General features: G+C 40.9%; 1 protein-coding gene across 9 annotated transcripts in view; it reads left to right on the top strand.

Annotated features, from left to right (window-relative positions):
- The window catches only part of INVS (inversin), a 99,982-nt gene that overhangs the window by 80,053 nt on the left and 4,187 nt on the right, over positions 1-15,742 (top strand). For all 9 annotated transcript variants that reach the window (XM_080582793.1, XM_080582792.1, XM_080582790.1 and 6 more), the window contains 3 exons: positions 5,395-5,696; positions 8,079-8,883; positions 14,883-15,112. In XM_080582793.1, coding sequence (XP_080438919.1) covers positions 5,395-5,696; positions 8,079-8,883; positions 14,883-15,112 — 1,337 coding nt within the window. The remainder of the gene's footprint in view (positions 1-5,394; positions 5,697-8,078; positions 8,884-14,882; positions 15,113-15,742) is intronic.

Raw genomic sequence — 15,742 nt, 5'->3', positions numbered from 1 at the left:
GAGCAAGGAAAATGTGGGCCTGTTCTGAATGGTGTGGGTGATTTAGTGAGAGCAGACACAGATGAGGTGGAGGTACTCAAGGCCTTCTTGTCCTCAGTCTTCCCCAAGAAGGCTCCCAGGACTCTCTGCTTAGAGAATGGATCAGAGAGGAGGAGAGCTGCCAGCAATGACTGAGGATTAAGTGAGGGATTGCTTGAGAGAACTCAACCCAGGCAAGTTCATGGGACCAGATGAGCTGTGTCCAAGGTTGCTGAGCAAACTGACTCTTGAATATCTCAGAAGGGTCACAGAGATCCGGGAAAGTCCCCAATGACTGGAGGACAGCAAATGTTGCACCCAGCTTCAAAAAGGGCCAGAAGAACAATTTGGAGAACTACAGACTGGTTGGCCTCACTTCAGTCCCTACGAAACTCATAATAGTCGTAAACTGAAATGAGAAATTTTGAATGAAAATAAGGAAAAAAAAAAATTCACCATGAGGACAGTAAAGCAGTGGGACAGGTTGCCCGAAGAGTTGGTGCAGTCTCCATCCTTAAAGATTTTCAAGACCATGCAGTATAAATCCGTGAACAACCTCATCTGACCTCATAGATGACCCTTCTTTGAGCAGAGCGTTGGCCTTGATGTCTTCTGGAGATCCCTTCCAACATGTATTCCATATTGTGTGGTGAACCGATCAGGAAAGAAGCACTGCATTAGGACAGTAACTCAGAAAAGGAAGGACACATTTGAAAAACGGTCTGTAGCTCTACATAGAGGTAAAATGTTGGACTTCTAAATTTTTTCAGAAAGAAGCTTTTCTTTTGGAAAACCTGATTTTTAGGAAGATCATGTAAAGTGTTTAAAACATATTCAGAGGAAAAACAATAACCAGGATATTGGGGTTTGAAAGGGCTTCAGAACTCATTCATCAGTTTTTCACCTTCCTTTTGAACTTCTCGGAATATGTTCCTGAAACCATACTTCTCTGTTTTTACTAAGTCTTCTGAATTTGATTCTGACCAGTTGGAGGAAACTGCCTGAGAATGTGAATATGAAAGGGAACTTGGATGAAAGTGAATAAGAGTAAATAAGTCATGATATTTAGGAAGAGAAGAACAGAAAGAAAATAAAACAGTTCAATGAAATAGCCTTCCATAGATTTAGAAGACTGTTCCTAGGGGCAAGAGAGTGCAAGTAGCTTATCAGATCCTTCAAAAAACTGGTAGTAAGGCCTGCATGCTGAGTGAAGATAGGAAGTATAGCAAGAGAGAAAATAATGAGCCTTTCAACAACCTGAAAAGGGAAAGCACATAGTGGAAAGTTTGTGCCATCTTTAAAAAATGAGAACAGAAATAAAATACAATGATAAAATTAGAAAAGCTGAGGTATAGAATGCAAACAACTAGCAAGGGATGTGACGTATCATAAGAAATCATTGTAAACATGCATTTTAGAAAGAGGAAAAAAAAGAGTTGGTCCACAGGTGATGGTAAGAAGACTGAAATGTTCTTTTTTTTGTTTTTTTTTTCTTTTTTGCTGTAGTCTTCATTAGATGTCAAATTATGTTCAATAGCAAATGGAATTCACACTAGCAACAAAGGGTAGGAATGCAGGATGAAATACTGAAAGAACAATTTAGAGACTAATTGGATGAGGAAGATACTTTCAGATCAGCTTGGCCTGATAAAATTCATCCTGGGATATATACAAAACTAGCTGATATAATCATAAAAGGGTTACCTTTAAAACTTAAGGAGGACTGGTGGGACTACAGTATTTGTGAAATGAGCAGCGTCTACTTTCTCAAAGAGGAAAAGAAGAAGGCCCTATGAACTTCAGTACCAAGAATCACAGAATTATTGAGGTTGGGACGGATCTCTTGGGATCACCTAGTCCATCCCCACTCCTGCTCAAACAGAGTCAGCTAGACCAGGTGGCCAAGGACCATGTCCAGTCAGGTTTTGAGTATGTCTGCAGATGGAGACTCCACAAACTCATATTGTTTCTGTATAGTTCCATATGTATCTGGAACATAACGAAACAAGAAGTAATGGCTGTCCTGACTTTGCTAAGAACAAATTATGTCAAACCAATGCGATTTTTCTTTTGTGACAGATTAATGAGTTTTGTGGCCATGGAGAAACAGTAGCTCTCATTAAGATTCGCCTAAAGTTTTCATACTTTCTCATGTGTTGCTTTCATTAGCAAATCAGAGCAAAGTAGCTTGAATTAAACTGTAACTAAATAGGTGAAAAACTGCTTGGATGAACATATGCAGAGTAGTTCTTAATGGCTCAACCTGCAGTTGGTGGAGGTATATATTGATTAGAATTTCACAGAAATCCACGCTGGATCTCATACAATAGTGTTTTCACTTAAGAAGTAAAGTGTTAAATTTGCAAATGGTAGCAGGATGGAGAAGACTAAGCACACTGAAGTCTGATTTAGAAATCAGACTGGTGTTAATACATATGAGAAATGACTGAATTAAAAATAAGAGGTCAGGTTAAGGACAAATGCACATTTTGTAAGGCCAATCAACACAGGAATACTTGGCAGTAATTAACTGGCTTTTTAACATTTTTGTTAAGGACTATCTGTTAAAACGTCATAGTCGATCAGAAGCTGAACGTGTCATGAGTCAACAGTGCCATGCTTTTAAAAGCAACCATGCAAGATTGTATTAGCAGGAGATAGCTACTTACACAACATGAAATATAACTCCTCTTGGTCCAGGTAAAGCCTCAGCAGTAGTAGGATCACAGCTGGAGATCTGTTTTCAGGTATGATTTTTAAAGTAACTTCTTCTGCAAGGATAACTCTATAAATGCTCTCCAGGCACATGGATGTGTTCTAAACTGAAAACGTTCTCCACAGAGCAGATAGAAAAAAACAAGATGTTTTTAATAGAATAGAAGAAATAGAAGAGGTTGAATTCATTTTAGCAGGATCAAAAAATCAAAGCATCTGTATGTCTTCACAAATTTAAGGTTAACGCTGAAACTGTTCTTTTTGGGATGCCAAAACATGTTTACACTGCATCACTTTTGTAATGAAGTAGAAATTTAAGACTCTTAAGGACAAAATTCTGTTGCAGTTAAGGTGGACAATTTTGGCTTGCCAGGTATATTATCACTATCTAGCTGTAGTTGTCTAACGTTAGAGTCTGAGTTTGGATCCTGTAGAGTTGCTGAAACCTCCTGAGAATGACTGAGAGCCCTTAAGTTAGAAACTTGTCTGCTTCCTTTACCTGTTCATGAAACCTACTCTCTTATCTTAATTGAGACAAGAGTAAAAATTGATTATTATTTTTTTTTTTAATTTTGAGAATATCTTTCACTGTAAAACAAACTGTATTTGTGACTAAATAAAGCCAATCCCAAGGGGAGTATTCAGGAAGTAAGTATTCAGGAAACTTAATCAGCTAAGCTCTACTCTGACAATTAGGATGATGGCCTATGAATAGGGAACTTTGAAATCCCATCCTTCTATTATTTCATCAGTTTCATATGAAAAATTAGCACACAAATGAGCTTTAAACAAATCCCCTTTTACTTCTTCTCAACTTCCAGTCCTGTGTCATTTCCATAACTTTGCAATTGGCATGTCGCTGATGTTAATGTTTTGAGCTAATCTGCTAGTCCAAAGAGTGCAGGCCACTGTCTTTGGTGTGTCACACAACCTGGCTCACACTTCCTTTTCTAACACTGAGTGGAGGGTACTGGTAGTAGGCTGCTTGATTTGTGTGAAGAAGAGATAACGACTGTTCTGTGAATAGTAAGATCTGATTTATCAGATCAAATGGCAGAGTAATGGCAGTGAGATCCATACTGTACACGAGACAGACATCCCCACGTAGCCTGTTTGTGGAATGCCGATATTATTTGAAACTAGCCCCTTTTTCCTTGCCACGGGGAATACTGAGCCTCAGGCTGCCAGGAGTGTATTTTTTAGATCAATTAACAGCTTTTCAGGTACAAAGTTCAACCAGCTTCTTCTGCGGGGCGTACTTCATGAGATAGTCCTGACAGATAAAGTTAAGGCTTCTCCCTGGCACATCGCACTGAAATGACATGCACTGGCATTGATGCGACTCACAGGAACCGAGGATGGCATGCTGCATAACTAACCTGTCATATGCTGTGCTGTGAGCTAATGTGTCAACAGTCTGCAAACTATGTTGTAGCATTGGAAGCAAGTTAAAATACCAGGCAGCTACATGATACGACATTTACCAGCTGTCCATTCCAACAGGAAAAGTGTCACTTCGTCTCCGAACCAGTGCTTAATTTATAAAAACAAATTCAATGGTAGGTAGATAGGTAACGTTTGCTACTTGTTATTGGGTTATTCTGCTTTGTAGGAAAAACAATTTAAAAGGTAAAGTGTAATGACGTTTCATTGTATTTCAAAATAGGCTGCAAAATTTTATTGAACAGATGTACCTTTCATAACCTTGTCCAAAATTCTTTTATATCTGCGCTATTTAAGAGATACGTGACTTTTTTCATTTTCAGAAACCAAATATAATGATCGTAATGGCAAAATATGTGCACGCAAGTTTTTAATTCCCATCTCATGTTTTCAGTATTTATCATTTGTATAATGTGTAATCCATTTATGTAAAATCACAGAGTCACAGAACAGTTTGGGTTGGAAGGGACCTTAAGAACATCTAATTCCAACACCCCTACCAAGGGCAGGGATGCCACCCACTAGATAAAGTTTATTTAAAAATAAATTCTTTAATTATCTACCAATGCCAAGTATATACCAGCAAGTTAGCCCTATAGCTAATTTGCAGTTGGTTGGTAATTGTCTGTATTAGGTATTACATAGGTAAATAAGAAGAATAATTTTCAAACAGATGACATGTCTTTTATGAAGTTTTCTGATTTTCAAATAAATACAATGCATTGCATTACTATTTATATTAAAGCATGGTTCATTACTAATTCAAAGCATTCTTATTAGTATCATGTTTCTTGTTTTCTGACACCTTTTTCAAATCCTTCCACTGGTACTTCTTTTTTCCTTGGATTTAAAAAGAAAACTAATGTGAAGAGAAACTATGCTTTTCATTTTTGTATCTGCATTAAAAAAAAAAAAGCCTAAGTTACATAGTTTTAAATTAGGGGGTGTTTTAAAATCAGTTTTTACTGCTGCAAAGTGAATGGGAAGCTGGCTTCTAAGGACTTAACCTTCATTAAGCTGTAGCTGCAAGTTAGTTGCTATTTTGGATCAAGCTAAGACCCTTCAATGTAATAGGTCGCCCTTTCTCACAAAAAAAGATGTCATAGTCAAGATTTTGTTTTGTCAGTGTCAGGTTTCTAGAGATGAATGTGTTCAAGTTAGATACATGCTCCCAAAATTTTGTCTTTGGAATTCTTATGGTATTTACTATAATTACAGGAAACGTGAAGAAGAAAGTAAGAGAAAAGAAGCCAAGCTGCAGAAAGGAATGCAGAGCATGGAACAAAGTAAGTTTCGAGTACAACAGAATCCGGTGAATCGAGAGAAAACAACCAGCATCCTGCAGCTGCCTAACAAACAACCTGATATACAGAGTAAGAGACCTCTCTCTCTCAGTGCTTCCCAAATTCAACCAGGGAGAAACAGTAGAGGTTCACCTAAAGCTTGTCACAGCAAAGGGACACCAAAGGAGACTTGCCCATCTTCAGAGCCTCAGAGTGATGGTCATAAAATCAGGCAAGGTTTGTAATAATTTTTATTCGGTCTGATTATTCTTTTTGTCCGCGTCTGGGGAAATTCATATGTAGGACCTGTTTTACTCTGTCATTTCTTGTTCTTTCATTATTTAAGCAATTCATATGGGATAGAGTTAGATACAGATTCTTGTTTGCGTGTGCTCTGTCAACTTAGGTAGTCAAAAATACTGATGTGCATGATAACGTATCTACTTCTTCTATATTGAAAACAATTTACCTTTCAGTTATCAAGACCCTCTCTTGCCCAATGCAAAATACCTGTGTTTGAAATATTTACATATGCCATGTTTACACAAATGCTCTTTTTTTGTTGTTGTTATTGGAGTGATGCTAGGAAAGTTGACACGGGATCAACTCATGAAGTCCTTTGATCAGTTCTCATGAGGTTTTTTAATTAATCCTCTTGTGACCAAAACTTAGATGGACTTCATTGGAAGTTTTACTGGAATTAAACATAAATTTAAATCCTGTGGGCTGTCACTTCAGAAAGATTTTCAGCAGTTGCAAACAGTTTTTTTGCACCTGCTAACAGTATGCAAAAACTATAGTTTAGCTGGTGGCTCTATTCTGATCTGTTCTCCACTCAGAAATCCTCTTTTCTATATATGTTATCTCCTACGTGTGTTATTGCAGCTGTTGAGTTGCATTGATTCTAGTAGCAGCAGCAAAGTTATTTTTTGAGTTCGTGCTTGATATTGCTTCTTTGCAGCTATCTAAGAAAGTTTATTTCAACGTGAAAAGGTGATCTAGAATACTTAAGTGATGTTCTCCTGTCTTTTCCCCAGTTGTTCAGATTGCTTTGCACATGCTGCTCTAATAACAAAAATGGTTTATGGTTGAAATAAAAAAGCATTCTACGCGCCATACTTACAAACCAGGTAGTAGCTTCTGGTGAGTTAAGAATGACAAAGCCCATTTTTCAAAGACTCTGTTCTTTTTTCTCACATCTGTAAAAAGTAACTATTTGAGATATCAAACTGATGTGACAGTGATGGAAATTTCATACATGTGAACTGAATGTCAGCTCTTTGCTGTTTTTATTGATGGCACTGGTAATTTTGTACTTGGCTTCACTGGGAGTGGAATTGTGCCCCAGAAATCTTGGCATCAAAAGGCACATTTTTTTTAAATTGCAGTAGCACACTTTCAAAATCGTCTGTTCCCCTGTTGTAATAAGAGAGAGGGAATTTCCTTCTGCATTCTGGAAGATGAGAAAAAAGACTAACGTAGATCTAAAAAATAATTAATTAAAGTAATACTCGATTAAAATAGATTATATTATAGATCTTTTTTCTTCCTGTCCTATAACAGACAGGACTATTTACCCATATGACAATCCTGTGCAAGTTAGAGTAGCCTCTCAGCCCATATTGACCTGTCACCATGATAAATCTTCTCTGTCAGAGACATCATTGATGATAATCCTGAGTTTCTTCTGTATAAACTGCTAATCTGCCATATTCTGCTAACCAGACGAGAGTATCACAAAAGTATTACAGTGAGGGCAAATATAGGATGGTTTTACCAGGATTTGGATAACCTGGGTGATTTTCTTTGATTTTAGTATATCAAAGCTTTCTATTTTCGCTTTTTCCACTCTTACATCCCCTTTAACAGCCTCTCTGTCACGTTTCATCCAGTCTGTTCTATTTCTCATTCTCCTGTTTGTTTCCCTAGTAAAAGGTAAGGTGTCTGGTAGGAGGACATTTCCCGTTTTACACCCCAGTCTGGCTCCCAAGTCATTCTCACAAGAGTGTTTAAAAGCAGTCACCACACCTCATTTATTTTTCTGCCCTGGGTGTGGAAATTGGGAAAAGAAATCTTGCAACAACGGAAAAATGGGAAGGACTTCAGAGTTTTATTTAGGGTATCAAGGGAAGTATTGACAAAACCATTGCTCTGGGTTTCCTGGGTCAGTATGCTACATTGACATTGTGTGCCAGGGTAGAGCAGGGTGGATAGAGCAAAAATTTAGCAAATAAATGCTGGAAACAATGACAGTCTGTTAGGGTGTCCTCACTGCAACCAGCAGGTGTGCTCACGTGGCTGCATTCTTCTGCCATGCGGTGAGCTGGTTTCTTTGGAAAAGACACCGTATTCAGGTAGGTGAAGAAACAGTTTTTCTCTCTGAACCTTTTTAGGCATCTAGTTCAGATTTAGTGTTTGAGAGAGAGATACTTGTAGAATGGTAAGTAAATGAAGAAGTTTGGGACCATGCTATTCCAAGCAATCATTACTTCTTCTGATTCTTCCTGCTTATACTTTTTCATTTAATTGAGAAAAAAATAGAGTAATAAACTCTGGATCTAATAAACTCTGGATCAGGGACTGAATGCTGAATGTTTGTTTCCATTTCTCTGTTTAAAGAATTATCGAAAAAACACATCAAAAGCAAGCCCAGTTGTGTCCATTTCCATTGTGGCAAAACAAAAGAGGTGACAAAAGTTGAAGCCAAGCATCAGGTTGCAGCTGCTGCGGAAGTGGGCGGAGAAAAGCACAAAGAGCACACCATCGAGGCAAATGGTACTTCTGCTCGTGGTACCAGAAGGCATACTTCTGCTTATAGGACTGCTAGTGCCGGGGAGAAATTAAGAGATCAAAGTCAGCCTTCGTCTGGTAACAGGGACCATGGTGAAGGAAATTCGGTGTTCTTATGCAACATCAGTTGTGCTGGGGGAATTGCAAGAAATTCAAAGCAGTGTGAAGCTGTTCCAAAGGGCAAAAGGCATCAGCAAAAATCCAGAAATAAAGAGGTAAACGATGAGAGATGTTCACCAGCTGGTTCTAGTAGACCAGGGAGTGCCAAAACGGTATTTGTGAACACCAGAAATGCCAGCGTGCATGCCGTAGAACAAACTAACAATGTGGGAAATAATGAATTAGCGAAAAAGCCCTCCCCTTTATTGTCTGCCGAGACAGAATCTGCCAGAACTGTGCCAAGAAATCCAGCAGCGTGTTCTGCCTCTGATGACAGTTTGAACTTGGAAAAAACAGGCGTAATTGGATCCAGGAATGCAGATGATCAGTTATGTTCTGTCGCATGGCAAAGTACAAATATTGAACTAATCCCTTTGGAGATTCGAATGCAGATAATAGAAAAAGAAAGAACAAGAAAAGAGCTATTTCGGAAGAAGAACTATGCTGCCACAGTTATACAGAGGACATGGAGAAGGTAAGGCTGCTATTTCAGTAGCTAGAGATGGGATACAATTAGATGTAAATCACATTAGGCGTCAGTAATGTGTTTTGTTGGGTCCTTTTGCTTGTAACATTACCAGTGATAAATCAGGAATGTAATAATCTTTCACCAAACAAGTGGAAGTGTGTTCCAGTTGCCTAGAATTGCATTAGTAAGTTCGTAAGAAGTGCAAGGTAAGTGATGACTTTTAATAATTGGAGGAGTTATTAAACTTCTATTTCACGCATTGATATTTCTTTGTAGAGCGTCGATCAGGATCCGCCTAAGCCTCGAGTTCACTGCTCTCACGTTCGTTAGCAACCTTGCTCGTGTAGGAATGTGGTTTTTCTCCAGCAGATTTTTTTGCAACCAGATCCTTCACCACTATTTACTGACACACCCAAAATTGTATTCTGACTTGACTTTTAACTCAATAACCAAACAACAAACAGTTTGGAAGCTCGGAGGGAGTTCATTGCCAAAACTTGAACCTGACTTGAGTATTCAGCAGGAATGACTGCAGCACAGAAGAGGCAGACAGGAAGGAGTGAGATGACCCCATTTGCTTTCCCACAGCATCGTCCTGCTTTCATGAATGCATGAGTTTTGACCTCAGAAGTAGAGTCACTCTTGATAAAACATGCACCTTAGTGTTTAATTTCTTATCAAAATTGACAGGAGGAGTGTGGCAGCTGTAGGTCAGCATATAATACGTAGGTAGTTCCTATTTTCTAGTTTTGAATTTTTCTTCAGTTTTTATATGGATGCATAAAACTATAAGTTGCAGATTTTTACTCATAACTTATCTTTCCAGGTCTCTCACTAGCTTAACAGTTCCACGTTTTTATCACACAAATGCTTTAATATTTTCTCTTTAACATTAGTTGCAGAAAAACTAAGAGAGTTAACTCTCACAACCTGTGGTGTAGTTTAGCAGTGATTCAAAAATTGTTGTCCCAAGCACGTTGAATCAAAAGGAGATACCTAGAAGCGTTCAGAAAGTAGTCGCTTCCTTTCTTTATACTAGGGAAACCTGCAAGTCTCCTTCGACAGCAGAAGCAGGACTTAACGCCCAGCTGCCTGCAGAATAGATGCCGAGTTGCCAGGCAGACCTCGCTTCCCCTGGGTCTTGGTGTCTCTCACACTAAATAGCAAATGGGGACATGGGGGAAGGAGTTCTGCCCAACAGGTTTGGGGAATTTACTCTAGCCTGGTCTTTTAAATAGAGAAGGATGGGGAGGCACCTGCTTGCAGGAGAGGTTGGTGTCAGGCTTCGTGCCTTCAGCATTTCTCCCCCATCTCCTGTAAATATTTTTATTTTTTTATATGCAGGCCCTTGACATCCCTATGTTCTCTCTACTCCTGCAGGCAACCTTGAGGCAGACATACTGGCATCTCGCTGTTAGTACCAAAATGCCTTTTCATGCCTCTTACACTCCTACAGACTGCGCTTTTCAGTATATTTATTTGTGTCTCTGGTAAACAAGGCCATGACCCAAAATTGCGAGACCAGTTCTGAATTGCTGCTGTGCAAGCCTGCTGTTTTGAAAAGAAGAGATCTGGTGGTGTAATACCACGTAGCTCTGAAAGGGTAACCACGAGGTTGTGCCGCCTGCGTACGGCGGTGTTTCCAGGCCTGAAAAATCCCATGGTCCTTATTTTGCAAGGGGAGTGCTACCCGTGCTCCCCATTGCACAAGACACCAGGTAGCCGAGAGGCAAGTATCACCAGCTTGTTGTTTGCGGAGTTTTGGGAACCCGGCACTTTTTACAGTTAACTTAGGAAGTGCAGAGAAGTTTTGTCCAGCACAGAGACAGCTGATGCTGGCCGCTGGTGGGGGTGGGATGGGTACCAGCACAGGTGCCCCATGGTCCAAGCTGGTGCTTCGTTTGTTCCTAGATTGAACTATGGCCATTTAAACATTCACGTTGGCTCAACAAATACTTCTGTTTGCTCCAGCTCTTTTATTGGTTAGCCGAAGTATTTCCCAGCATGAGGTTGGGTTTACAGCCCAGTAATATTCCAGTTTATCTCTTCGCTGCTGTTGGCATACAAAAGTGACATTGGCTTTTGTAAGTACACTCCTATTCCAGAGGAATGTTAACATTTGGGAACATGTTATTTTTAATTCATTTTGAGCCTTTTTGAGGGGTGAAAATTCTGACTTTTTAATACAGTGTCACTGTACACAGTAGTTCTGTACTTCTCGCATCTTTGGTCTCTGTTTGCTATTTATGACGTACTCCTTATACCCACACGGATCTGCAAGTCAAAGCTCTCCCTTTTTTTTTCCCACCACTTCTGCCATCAGCTCCCTTTGCTGCTTACTAGAGGCTGTGTAAATGCCTCCTTGCTTCCCAAAGTTTCCCAAATCTTCTAAATTGTCCTTTAACTTCTCTTCTACTTTGAAACCTGAATTCTTATCTTGCTTTCAGATCCTTTTGGATACCAAAAAAGTAAAGGAAGTCAGGATTAGGTTAGGGGAGTACATCCGTGCGTGATACTATTACTTCTGAAGGCTACCCTGTTTTCAGTCAACAGCAAACCGAAGTCCTTACAAAGCAGTAGGTGCCCGATACAGCTTTCAGTCGAAGTGTAAAGATACACACTGAGCACTTGAGCACATCACCTCACAAGGATCAGGATCTGAAGCCATGTGTCGAGCTGGCTTAGCTCTGCAGAAATCTTTGCATTCCATTTAGATTTTTGATTATCTGAGGATTTTGGATAGACCTTTCCAAAATACCCACCTGTAAAACCATGGTGATGTGTTACCTGAACTGGAAGTGTGTGGAGGTTCATCCACAGACTGGTCTCTTGGCACGAGGTGGTTATTCACTTACTTAAAAGACTGTGGAAAGTGTGGGGATTAAAGATTGTTTAATAATTTGCTATTTAAAGAAGTAATGAAGACAAATAAATATATTTGTAGCATCTACAAAACTCACAGACACAATATAGAACATTAATGAGTATCATAAATCCTGCAAGATTACAAGAGAGGCTACGTTTGCCCCTCCTTCGCTCTCATTTCTTACATCTGCACAAAATTTATTGTTGCTAGAGGTTTGATGGGGCTCAAAGTTTGCAGCAACACCACGATGCATTAATTTCGGTGGCTGTTTCGACTGAATACGGGGCAGTTCAGGGGGCAGCAATGCTGAGGCACTGAGCTGCCAAGAGGAGTCGTGCTTCCCTCCTACCTTCTCTCTCAGGTCCATGAGCCCAGCCATCTCTCCTGCTTACGGCTCAAGCTCAACATGAGCTTAATTATCCAACTGTCCTGAAACCCACGTGGATGATGGGGGCTGTGAAATCAGACCAGATTTTCTACTCCCTGTTTCCATGCTATTACCCCAGCAGTAATGCTTATTTTCAAAAATAGAAAAGCTCTGCCTCTTGCTTTGAAGCACAGACCATACACATCCTCCCAAAAAGAGGGTTCGTATTTCAGTTTAGGATGTGGGTCCCAAGTCAGAGGGTCACCCCTATTTGTCTCTGAGTCCAGGCTTGCGCTGGTAAACAGCCTGCACTTGTAGGCAGCCAGAGAACTGTACGTTAATGACATGTAGAAAAATGTGCTCGAGTCCTGGTATTTCTCTAAGTGAGGGTTACATGCGCGTGTCTCACTCCTCTGCAAATTCTGCAGTGGTGATTTTCTTACTGGAAGTGCACTGAAAGCCACTGTGAGCTACAGCACAATGGCGCCGATCCCCTAAAGCGTGCCAAACTTCCCTTTCGCAGGAAAATGTTTCAATTCCCAGTGTCCGCAAACCTCGTAAATGCAGTCCTCCAGAGTGAATGTCAAGGTGTGGGGCTTGCCAAAGGTTAAGTGCTCTTCCTGCTCGCTGAGGCTTGCGGATCCCGTGTCTGCCTCGCTCTCTCCTCGGGGGCACTGGGGCCTGTTCCCTTCTCCGCGGCCCGCAGTGAGTTGACAAAAGCTGGAAGCGATTTGGTTGCTGCTACAGCTGGGCTCCTGCTGGACTCAAGGGTTTTCAGCCTGTTATTGCTACACGCACACCTTACCGGCAGTATCTTTGTGTTCAAGCCCCTCTAACGCTAAACCTGAGCACCACTTGCCAGCTGTGTCATTCTGCACATATATCCCACCTTTCTTTTATGTGCATTATCTTTGTTGACTAAGTAGTGGGTATTTCATAGTGCACCAAACTTGGTCCCGTTCTGCTTTTCCTCCCTAGAGTCAGAGCAATCTGCTACAGGAGGAGCTTCATTTAAAAAAACGCACGCTCACTGTAAAGATACCTGCCTACATCTTCTGCGTTTCAGAGCCTCGCGGTTGTTTTCTCGTTGTTAAAAGCTACCAGAAACTTTCTACAAACATTGAATCATGGCTGGGTGCAAAGGTGGAGCGCCTGTGAATGGTTCGTTTCATGCACCAGCACAGGCTCCTGGCAGTAATTACCGAACGCCCGCAGAAAGCAGCGTGCTGCTCTGTCCTGCTCATGCCTGAAACAGTTCCCCTCCTGTTTTTCCTGCCGGGGGGCTCACATGGCCCACCCTTAGCACAAGCTATGCTAGCAAGGCGCAGTCGTCGTCACGCTCCCCTCACTTTCTCTTCCTCTTACCCCACTGAAAAGTTCAAAGTGACGTCTTAGTTAACAAAACTGGAACATTTCTTCTTCTGTCTCTCATTAATGCTCCTGTCCTGGAGTCAGGCAGTGCTTTACATCCTGTGGGCAGCGCAGGCACCTACTGGCATGGCGTGGTTGCTCCCCACGTTTGGTACCTACTTTAACGGGCTGCGTACCAGCACACGCCTGGATTCTGAAGCTCCACTGAATTAAGACTAAATACGTTTTTTTTTCTTAGGCAGCAAATTTCACAGAGGTAATTTACAAAGCTTGTTGAAAGTTTAAAGTTATTAGGGCTGTAAGCGAGCATCTCATATCCTTTTGGCATGCCGGTGTGCTTTTGTATCCTCATTTCCTACATACGGCGGCTGGTTCTGAATACCGTCGTTCATCGGATCATAACGTACATTGAAACAGTTTGCGTCTGGTTGTGTTGTCTCTCATTTTAATTTAGGACTTGTTGCAGATGGAGCAGCAGAACAAAATCCCCTCCTTCTCCCTCCTTCCTCCCTCCCTTCACCGAGGCCTTTTTGGATGCCAGCGGGGAAGCTGATCAATGCGTTTTGGCCGCTTACCAAGCACTTATAATTAATATTTTACAAGTGTTACTCAATGCTCATTTGCGACAGGTTTGTGCTGGGAAGATTCAGAGTTAATTGCTAGGCCACTTAATTGACTTGTGAGTGTGAAATGCCAATATCCGATTGAATGCTTCTATCTGATCCAAGACCAAAAAATAAATAAAATAAGGGACCTCCTCGTTTGCTGGGGCCATCAGGCACTCCAGGGGGAAGGATGGATAATCTGCGGTCACCACTTGGCACAGGACTGTGACCACACGCAAGAGGTTAGGAGCTGGGGAGGTGCTGAAGGGAAGGGGAGAAAAGCAAGAAGCTCACTGCGAACAGGGCAGGGGGGAGAATCTTTGGAGACCATAAGGAAACCGGCACAGATTTCTGTAGAGATGTGCAGGTAGACTTGGCTTCTCTTGCATCGATTTACCCGGAATACAAAGTGGCAAAGCGCAGTCGAAAATGCGATGTTATTTTGTGAATACAGAGAAAATGAGAAAATAGTATTGACTATAGTGCTACATCATAAATATTTATAGATTTTCTCTCCTCCAGATTTTCTGTGTATTGTGTTGCAGAACCGTAACTTCTGATACCCGTAACGCCAGGTCTTTATTAGCTGTGTGAAGCAAGGGATGCCTCTAGAATTGAACCCAGTTCCTACTTTTTCTTCTGAGCAAACATTTCTCATCCGAGTGACTTGGCACATCAGTGGGAGTTCTGTTTCCCCAGTTACTCGTGTAATCCCCCGTGTGAACTGATGCATGGAAAGCACCGAAGTTAAAACAGGTCACCTAAAACAAGTGCTCTTCTCTTTTCTGCTCTCTAGTTACCATCTACGACAGGAGTTGTTTCGGCTTCTCAGTGCTAAGCGGCAGTGCAAAGATGAAGACAAATGGAGACAAGAGGCAGCTGCCTTCCTCATTCAGGTTGCCTGGAAGAAACAGCTGAACCATAGCCCTCTGAAGTCAGTTCCTTCATGTAAAAATCTGAAATCCGTGAACAGAACCAGCTCAGCCATAAAAACTAGCAAGCAGTCCATCCTCAAGCAGATATATGGTAATTTTGCTTTCACTGTATTTTAAATAACTACATTTTTATTTTTATAAGTTATAAAGTGTTCCCTATGTTTTGAGTTCTTCTATACACTTCTTACCTTATTGTTAGGGATTTAAACTATTTGTAACAATGAGTTTGAGTCTCAGGTGCTATGGGTAGTTCTGTTTCTGGTTAAAAAAACACCTCTGTGATTTAACATGGTTTCTTCTAAGGCCGTGTGAATCACCGTGTCACTATTCCAGCACAGGTCTTGAGCAACCAGATAGTTCTGTTGCCAGAGCTGCTCACGTATATAAATGCAGAGAAAGAACAGAGCAGTGACACTGGGGATAACTGGCTGTATCGATGCACAGTGGCTAGCTATATGGAACGCAGATGAACCTTCCAAACGTTATTTTAAACTTCCATGGTATTTTGATTATTGTTGTTTTTTAAATACTTCAATTTGAAGAATGTGGTCGTGTTCAGTGTTAATAACTGCTTTGTCTGAAGACAGCCAATTTTTATTGGAAGGGCAAAAATCATCTTTTATAACACTGCAGTGCTATGCAGTATGCCTGAATATGCAGTGCAGAAGAAAGCATCCTGAGGAAACAATAGAGGAAAAGCATTGTTTTTAAACTCAGGTTC

The sequence above is a fragment of the Anser brachyrhynchus genome, assembly GCF_964034855.1.
Source record: "Anser brachyrhynchus genome assembly, chromosome: 2".
NCBI lineage: Eukaryota > Metazoa > Chordata > Aves > Anseriformes > Anatidae > Anser > Anser brachyrhynchus.
This window is presented reverse-complemented; position numbering and strand designations above follow the sequence as displayed.